Raw genomic sequence first — 9,934 nt, 5'->3', positions numbered from 1 at the left:
TCATCTATCTATCTATCTATCTATCTATCTATCTATCTATCATCTATCTATCTATCTATCTATCTATCTATCTATCTATCTATCTATCCATCATCTATCTATCTATCTATCTATCATCTATCTATCTATCTATCTATCTATCTATCTATCTATCTATTTATCTATCATCTATCTATCTATCTATCTATCTATCTATCTATCTATCTATCTATCTATCTATCACTCATCTATTGTCTGCCTGTGTGTCTGTATGGATATGCTTGTGTTTACATGTTTGCTTGTGTGTGTATACATGTGTATATCAGAGGACAACTTTATATAGTCATTCCTCTCCTTCCACTTCCATGGGGGTTTCAGGCACTGAACTCAGGTCATAAGTCTTGTGCAGCAAGTGATTTACCTCCATCATGTCCATTGTCACACCACAGGATTCATAATGACTAGACTGACTGCTGTGGAAATGTCCTTACTGGCTCTCAATGCCCTGTTTTCAGGGAAGCAGGAATCACTCTTCTGCAGATGCTCTCCTTGCACTCAACTCCTCACAGTGAATGTTTCCTGTGTCCACACAGATACGAATATGAAACAACGATTTCACCTACAAGCAACTTGTCCTCAAACAGCTTCTTGTGTATGGAAAACAGATCCCAGACCTTAAGGCCAACGCAAGACCCTGCAGGTTGACTCCTGATTCTCATTGCTTTCTGCTCAGAGACTTGGCCATAGAATGCTCTTTTATGAAGGGCTTTCATAGGATACTGGGTTTGGTAGACATTTAAGACAAATGAACAAAATTTCTTTCTTTCTTCAGAGAAGGGAGATGCCTAATAACCTAAACTACTTTCCCTCCTTAGTTTGAATGTACTTATTAAAGACTCCTTTGTTTCTTAGACAACATTGTAGAGTTAGTCTCTCAAGGAAAAATAACGTAGAAGGATACATTTAGTCATGTGATGTGATCTATTTAGTTTTTTGTTGCCTTAATAAAACACTGACTAAAAGCAACTCAGGGAGGAAAGGGTTTATCTAGCTTACAAACTATAGTCCACCATGAGAGAAGGTAAGGTAGGAACCTGCAGTTACAGACCAAAGCAGTGACCACTGAGGATTGCTGCATCCTGGCGGCTCTTCTGGCTGGCTCAGCTAACTCTCTTATAAAGCTTAGGCTTGCCTGCCCAGGGGTCTTACCACCCGCAGTACTCTATGCTATATCACATCACTTAGCCAACAAGAAAAACACATCATAGACACGTCCACAGGGCAATGTGATAGAGGCTTCATATTCTCCAACTGAGATTTCTTCTTCTTGGGTATGTCTAAATGTGTGTCAACTTGTCAAAAGCCATCCATCACAGTGATCATACAAATAGGAAATACAACCAGCAAGAAGGAAAGAAGCTTCCCTGGGTCTGTGCTATGCGCCATTGGAGAATGGGCACACAAGTCATAGTTCAGAATTCCTTCATTACCTAGGAATTTGCTTTTAAGCCTCCTTTTCCCTCTTTAACAGAGACATAACTTCGCAGCTCAACCGAATAGTAGTGCTTTCCTTACTTCCTCTGGCCCCAGGCCCTGTGACCCTAGCTCAAGATCACTCATATGCTGAATTCCTTACCGTTTTATTACTGTGGTTAAAATTCAAGGGAAGAACTCAAGGGAGGGAATCTTTATTTTCCCTCACAGTTCCAGAGGGTTCAGCCTGTGACCATGGCTCAGCTTGGTCCCATGGTGTTGGATAGAGTAACATGGTGGCATGAGCATTGGCTGACACTGATCTTTACTTCTTGGTGGGCAGGAAGAATAGAGTACAGGATACAGGAAGTGGTGAGATATAATCTCTGTGAACATGCAACTCCCATGACCAACTTCCTCCAACTAGGTCCACCTCTTACCTTTCAGTACTGCTCAATAATGTAAGTCTCATGACTACATCAACAAATTAGCCCATTGATTATGGCAGAGCCATGATGGCCTGTCTCTGGACATGCCCTCACAGGCACAGCCAGATGCTGTGTAAATGAACTGCATATATTAGTTGCTTCTCTTTTATATAGATAGATACTATGATGAAAGGAATTTATTTATGGAAGAGTTCATTTGTGTTTATAGTTCTAGATCAGTGGTTCTCAACCTTCCTAATTCTGCGACCCTTTAATACAGCTCCCCATGTTGTAGTGACCCCAACCCATAAAATATTTTTGTTTCTACTCCATAACTGTAATTTTGCTACTGTTATGAATCACTTTAAACATCTGATATTTCTGATTGATCTTAGTTGACCAATTAACAGTCTAGAGGAACAAGAAGCAATCAAAGCAGAGAGGCATGGTAGTAAGAACAGGAAGCTCAGAGCTCACGTCTCAACTCTAAGCATAGGGCAGAGATAGAGCAACCTGGAAGCAGAGTGAGGCTTTCAGCTCTTAAAGTCTGTCTCCAGTGGCATTCTTCCTAAACCTCCCCAAATAGCACCATCAACTGGAGACTAAGAATTTAATACTAGAGCTTCTTGAGGGGGGCATTTCCACTCAAACCACAACAGGATTCACACAGAGGGCCTGCTTTGGTTCTAGCACTGGCACCAGGGTGCTCACAAGCACCTGTAAGTCTAGTCCTGGGAAACTGAGTGCCTCTTCTGGCCTCCAGGGCACTTGTTTGCATGTGATGCACATACACTCGTGAAGGTGCACACATTTACATATCCACTTTACAAAATGTTTTTAAAATCACATTGTAAAAGACCCAATACATTTCCTAAACATGTAGTCTGGAGGTGACTCAGCAGAACCACCTCAGACCAGAATATCTCCATTTTATGCTGGATTCATGTCACAGATATTGCAGTAGTCTCCATGGCTTGTACTGTCACTGTCCTCAGGACATTTGTGGAGATCAAAATAGCTTGAGAGTCAAAGAGCAGCCATGTCTGAAGCTCTGAGGCACAGGAACCTCATAAGCACAGCAACATAAATCAGTGACCTGCATGCTACCATTGTCACCTCCTGATTAGACAGTAACCTGTATGCTGGCTTTTACACCTCTTGATCTGATTTTTGAAAAGTTCCCCTTATACTTTCTTTCATTGCAGTTAATGAATTAAGATTTCCCCCCAGTGAAGAGCCCCAGAAAAGCACTTGAGTCTTTCAGTATCTTATGCCTTCTATTTTACCTTAGAAGAAGGTTTGACCTTTCCCTGTGATCTCTAGACAGAAACCATCTTGTTTATCAAAGATAAGAATCTGAATACCTAGAGATAGAAATCGATTTTACTGAACTAGGAAAGGATAAGAGTTTGACGTCATGGCCCAATTGTACTCAAGACATTGAAAGTACATTGTCCTTCACTTCTCTGAAAACATGATGCCACAGCTTCATTTAGCTTTGAACAAACTTGGGAGATGCATGGAAACCTTCAGAGGTTTCCCCTTTTGCCTTCTCTTTAGTCTAGTTTTTGTTATTCTACTGTTCATCTGCTACTCTAACTGGTGGGAATATTTGGTTGATTTTAAATGATGGACTCTATATAAAAATATGTTTACTAAGGAGTTAAAAATCTTTAGATTCTACAAAGTAATTGAGGCTGCAGGGAATTCAAACTTCCATCAAACCTTATAAGTTCTGTGTTGTGTAAATATAACAAGAATTGCCAGACACACACACACACACACACACACACACACACACACACACACACACACTTGTTTAGTTTTTCTTCTTCAGAGTTGTGGAGGAATGAGGCAGTGCACACATTAACTAACTGGGTTCCCTGGTTGGTAGAAAACTCAGTCCCTGGAGGTGAAGGGAAGTCTTTGTTTTTACTGTTGGCCTATTTCTATGGCGTAAATACTCCCAATCAATGTGTTGCCACTAAAAGCTGAATTGGGAAGAGGTTTCTACCTTTCCCTGAGTGGGAATTGGTTTCACCATCACACTTACACTTCATTGGTTAGAATTCCTTCAAAATACACAGTAGGGGTGACTCATTAAGTCACAACCAGCATAGTAATATGCTGAATGGTCATGGCCTGTAACCAGCGAAATAGTTGCAGATAAATTTAAATGGTCAATACTAGTTGACTGTCAAAATACACACATAGTTTTCTCTTGTTTTAATGCAGAGTGTGTGAAAGAAATGAAATCATTAATGTGGATATATGTACTGGTAGGAAACATCATACGTGGAATTGGTGAAACTCCCATCATGCCCTTGGGTATTTCCTACATAGAAGATTTTGCCAAATCTGAAAACTCTCCTTTATATATTGGTAAGTTTGAAAATTCAGACTTGGGATCATTTTTAGGAAAGCAAGTTATTGGAGTGTGGAAATCAATTATTGGTTTGGATGCTTTGTAGTTTCCAGAGAGTGGGCAGAGTGTGATGCCTCTGTAGATCATGAGATTGTTCAAGGAGGGATTGACCAGTAGCTCCAGACATGGCTTTCACACATCTGCTTCTTACTGATGGAGAGCCTCAGATCTGCTGACCTTACAGTCCTCTGATGCCACCACACTGTCTCTAAACTATTACCAGATTCTCCAATATTTCCTGGAAAAATGTTCTTGATTCAATTGTTTTTTTTTCCCTCTTTTTGCTGCTTTTCGGTCTTCATCTATAAGTTATTGCAATTTCATCATTGGCCATTTTGTTTATGTAGTATTTTAAAATATAATTTTATATTTTTTACTCTGTGTGTGTGTGTGTGTGTGTGTGTGTGTGTTTTGCACGTGCATGCTAGTGTGGGAGTCAGAAGCCAGCTTTTCTTTTAGGAGTTAGCCTGGGGATTAAACTGTTGTTTTGGGTTCAGGTTTGGTGGACAGGTGCCTTCTCCTACTAAGCCAACTGCCTGTGCCTGCTCTGTTTCTCTTGTCATGTTCTCACAAACATTCTGGCAGCATAAGCCTTACCAAACTGTTTCAATCATGCCTTGTCTATCATGTTCACCATACAAACTGGTTTCTCATTTCCCAGCTGCTCTCTTATATTGCTGGGGTTCTGTACTCTGCTTCCCTATGGGGTTAGTGGTACTGTTTTCTTCTTTGTAATCTTTCATCTTATACATCTCCCATACTGGCAATAGCCAACTTAGTGACCACCTTCTTATACTGCCTCCTAAATGATCTTAGCTTATTATGAATAATTTGCATATGTTCTTGAGTAAATCTATCAACTTTGAATGTTTACTGGTTTCCAGGGTGTGGGCAGAGTGCTACAGCTCTGTAGGTAATGAGATTGTTCAGTTTGTAAGTTGATTATAAGATTGTTCAACTTATAAGTTGATTAAAAATCCATAACTTTGTATATAGAGAAATTTTTGATTAATATAGACTTAAATAAACAAACAAAAAATCAAAGAGGCTAAAAGAAGACAGGAATAAATTTAGGATTAATTAAGATGAATTAAATTAAAAAATAGCTTTTGTTCCTTTTTAGAGACTTTTTAATTTGGCAATATTTTTTGTAGTTTTAATCTAGTCATTCTGTTCTGATCCCTTTACCAACATCTAAGGAAAAATAGAATCACTTTCCAGCAATAAATTTTAAAAATATGAATTTCTTTACCAAAACTATATAAATAAATTATAAAGATAAATTTATAAAATATCATAACTATAAGTATATAGAATATAGCTATATTAAGATTAATAAGATATATAATTCATATATCTCATGTCTAGTATATAAATAGCTCAGTTTTATAATTGAAGAACTGTATAATTATATAAATATTATATATGTGTGCATGATATAATCAAATAACTAAAAATTAGAAATGCATAATATAATCAAATAACTAAAAACTAGAAATCTAGTGTGTAAGTTTTCTTTTTAAGATTTATCTATTTATTTTATGTATATGAATACACACTGTAGCTGTACAGATAATTGTGAGCCTTCATCCAGTTATTGGGAATTGAATTTAGGACCTCTGCTTGCTCTGGTCAACCCCACTCTCTCCAGTCGGCCCCACTTGCTCAGTCCCTGCTTGCTCCAGCCCAAATATTTATTAGTATAAATAAGTACACTGTAGCTGTCTTCAGACAACATCAGAAGAGGGCATCAGATCTCATTACGGGTGATTGTGAGCCACCATGTGTTGGGCGTTGGGCTATAAACAGGCGGCCTAGTCTCCAGTCAAGCTGAAGTTTGAACCCTGAGTGGTGATAATTCACCTACATGGCTCTGTAGGCATTCCCTAATGCTCCTGGAACTCTGGCTCCTGTAGAAGTTACCGTCCCCTTAACCCCCACAAGAGAAGCATGGGTCGTAGTCAAGTAGGCAATGTCCCAAGCTTCTGACCTTCAGGCTAAACTCCTCCCCAGTTACCTAGCAACAGAAAAGATAGCAGCATACTTTAAGAGGAGCTGTTCAGCCCCTCCTCACTCTCTCACTCCTCTTGCTCTCTTCCTCTCTCCACTCCTCTCTCTTCCTCTCTTTCCCTCTTACTCTAGCCTTTTCTCTCTCTCTTTTTTCCCCTTCTCTCTTCTTGGCCATGGCTGCTCTCTTTCTGCTTCTACCTCCTTTCTTTCCTCCTGCCTTTCTATAATAAAGCTCTAAAACCGTAGACTGTCTCTGTTCATCAAGGCCCGCTGCTCTTACTCTCTCTGGGGCCCTGGTCGGGGGCTGCCCCTTGTCCACCCCCTGTCAGTTGGGGTCAGTGGCTTAGATGCCCACCCGGGGCCCAGTGGAAAGCATCTGGCAGCCCTCCCATGTCCACCTGCCCAGAGCATAGGAAGAACTCTGGCCTGTCGAGGGCTATCCTCCCTCCCTCCTCCTTCCTCTCACCCCTTTTAGTTCCCACAACCATGTGGTTGCTGGGATTTGAACTCAGAATTTTCGGAAGAGCAGCCAGTGTTCTTACCCGCTGAACCATCTCACCCACCCCCGAATGCGGTTTTATATATGGTTCTGCAGCTGAAGAGATATACAAGCCAAATGTAACAGCTGACAGCTATCTATGTGGACAAATAAGTTAAATCAAGAAGAAAGGAGGTTGCCTTGTGAAGACACATAAGTCCTGAGAATCTATAGGTTCAGACATTGGGGGATTCTTCTCTTTAGGGGGTAGAGTGAGAGAAAGCAAGGTCAGCAAGGACTATCCATGGGAGCAGAGTGAACAATGCATGCACAGTTTGGAGAAGGTGTTAGGAGGAAGCAGACAAAAGAGGACCAAGCCAACAATATCAAGTAAGTCAAGAGAATAAAGATAAAAAATGGACGCAATGAACAGGGCTCCTTCAGGGAGCTAGAATCTGCAAATGAATTGAGTCTCCCCAGTACCTCCAGGCTTGGGGTATCCACACCTTGGCAGCCATGTGTGGCTCACTGAAAGAATGAGACATGCCACTGCCAAGCTGGGCACATTCTTTCCCAAGAAGGAAGTCCCAAGAGTAGAGCGTTGATGAAGACGCACTACCAGAAATTCATTACAACACACACGCTGCTTTGGAAACTGTTCTAATTTCATTTCTGTTTCTGTGAGTAAAGTCTAACTCTGAAGAGTAAGGGGTTCATCTGACTTAAAGTTCCACCACCACAACGAAGTCACAGCACCAGGAGCTGAAGCAGTGGTCACACTCACTAGAGCAGAGAGTGAATGTATGCGTGCTATATCTTTGCTTACATGATTGTGCTCAGCTGTTTCTTTGCTCTTACATAGCTCAGAACTGCCTGCCTAGGAAATAGTGTTGCGCACAGTGGGATTGGTCTTTTCACATCAATTAACTTAATTAAGATAATCTCCTACTGACATGTCCACAGGTAACCCCAATGTAGATATTACTTCACTAAGACCCCCCTCCCAGGTAATTCTAGGTTGTGTCAGGTTGACCGTGAAAGTTAGCCATCACCGAGACTCTCTTAAACCATGGCCGCGGAAGCATCAGAAGACCTTGCTCACATCATGGCTTTGCTGGGACTGCCTATGATGGTACAGCCTTTGCCTTTACCGCAGCATAAAAGAGAATTTGGAAGGTGGCTTTAAGTAATGACGTCTGTGTCAGTCAACTCTTTTTCCTTTAGTAAATGTCTGAGATGATATTTTATAAAGAATAAATTTTCATTTTGCTCACAGCTTTGATGTATATGGTCTATGTTGCTCAACTGTGTGGTTTGGAGTCCTGTCATAAGGCAGTTCATTGTGGTGGAAGGATTAGTGTAGGAAAACCATACATCTTGTGACTGGGAAGTAAAGCAAAATGAAGGGGACATGGTTCTATTCTACATGATCTAAAGACCAACCCTGTTGCCCTGCACAGGAAGGGTTCCATCCCCTAGGAAACAACTGCGTAACAGAGGAGGGGCTGGGGAATATTCCATTTTGAAACAATGGGAGCTTCTTTTTCAATATTTATAAAAACCAATGTAGGTATATGTAACTCACATATGTACATCTAACATATACATGTTATATACATATTAAGCTTCATTTATTTGTATGTTAAATATATAAAAAATATGAGGTAGTAAGGTATGTAGCTCATTGAAGATTATAAATAATTCAATTTCAAGGTTTTTTGTTTTAATGCAATCCAAATGTGTGGTTATGTAACCTCCTGTGTTTGCTTCCAGGGATTTTAGAATCAGGAAAGATGATTGGCCCAATTATTGGACTTTTGTTGGGATCCTTCTGTGCAAGAATTTATGTAGACACAGGGTCTGTGAATACAGGTAACACAATGCATTTTATTTATGCAGCTCAGTCCCTAGAGTCTGGCAGGATGCTCAGGAATATTGTTGCACTCGCTCCTTTGACCCCCAGTTAGGTAAATTATCACTACTTACAGATGGCAGACGTAAGGGGGCCAGCAGGAAGGGCAAATTGCCTCATTCTGATTTAAAATCCATTATTGTTCCACCATATTTCAGCCACAATTTGGTTTAAGATTTACTTCCATTGTTTATTTTTCCAATGAGGCAATCATGATGGCTAATAAGACAGATCTTTCAGTTATGTGATAACCCCAATCTATAAAGGTTCCACATGAAAAATGGATCATTTGCTGCTGCAGGATATATGACCACATACTGCTAGACCACATTAACTTTTTATTGAATACATAAAATTATTTGATAACATGTATTTTATGCTATTTTCTTTATGTATGTGTATGGCTGTGTATGTGTGTGTGTGTGCGTGTTTGTGTGTGTTTGTCTGTGTTTAGTTATACTTGTATGCACTGTGATTGTGGGTGTGTGCTGAATTGAGAAGAGTGTATTAGATCTCTCAAAAACAGAGTTACAGAAAGTTGTGAACTTCTATTTGGGTGCTTGGAATACAACTCAGGACCTCTGTAGGAACAACAATAACTGTTAGCCACTGAAATGTCCTTCCAGTCCCCTTCCACAACCACTGTGGTGTTTTGAGATGCCAGGCTAAAGCTATCTCCTTAAATATGTCTCAAATCTTGTTTCTGTCAATTGAAATGTAGTTTTAGCTCTTATGCAATGTAGAACTCCAGAGCTCTTTCTTCTTACATAATTTTTAATTTCACCCAATTGATTAATGTCACACAATTTTTCTAAAGGTTTCAATTAGACCCTGGTGGGGTGGCAGAAGCCAATAATCTCGGCATTTAATAAGCAGAGGTAGAGGATCACAAGCTCAAGGTCCCAAAACAAGAATAATCAATTGTGAATAGTTTACAAATGATATACAAAGTTTATGCATAGATGAAATTGTGGATCTCAGTAATTTATTATAGTTTACATAGGAAAGAATGACACAAGTTAATGCAGTATCTGTATTTCTTTTCAGATGACCTGACCATAACTCCCACTGATACACGCTGGGTCGGTGCTTGGTGGATTGGCTTTTTGGTCTGTGCAGGAGTGAATATCCTGACCAGCATCCCCTTTTTCTTCTTTCCAAAAACACTCCCAAAGGAAGGAGTACAGGATAATGGGGATAGAACTGAAAATGCCAAAGAGGAGAAGCAC

At 40.0% G+C, this 9,934-nt stretch overlaps 1 protein-coding gene across 1 annotated transcript in view; it reads left to right on the top strand.

Moving 5' to 3' along the window:
- Positions 1–9,934, top strand: part of Slco1a2 (solute carrier organic anion transporter family member 1A2) — an 82,117-nt gene that overhangs the window by 54,588 nt on the left and 17,595 nt on the right. Inside the window, exons 5-8 of the mRNA XM_021164927.2 lie at positions 573–679; positions 4,116–4,262; positions 8,567–8,665; positions 9,753–9,934. The exon at positions 9,753–9,934 is cut by the window's right edge and continues 16 nt beyond it. Of these exons, the coding sequence (XP_021020586.1) occupies positions 573–679; positions 4,116–4,262; positions 8,567–8,665; positions 9,753–9,934 (535 nt within the window). The remainder of the gene's footprint in view (positions 1–572; positions 680–4,115; positions 4,263–8,566; positions 8,666–9,752) is intronic.

This window comes from Mus caroli, chromosome 6, assembly GCF_900094665.2.
Source record: "Mus caroli chromosome 6, CAROLI_EIJ_v1.1, whole genome shotgun sequence".
NCBI lineage: Eukaryota > Metazoa > Chordata > Mammalia > Rodentia > Muridae > Mus > Mus caroli.
This window is presented reverse-complemented; position numbering and strand designations above follow the sequence as displayed.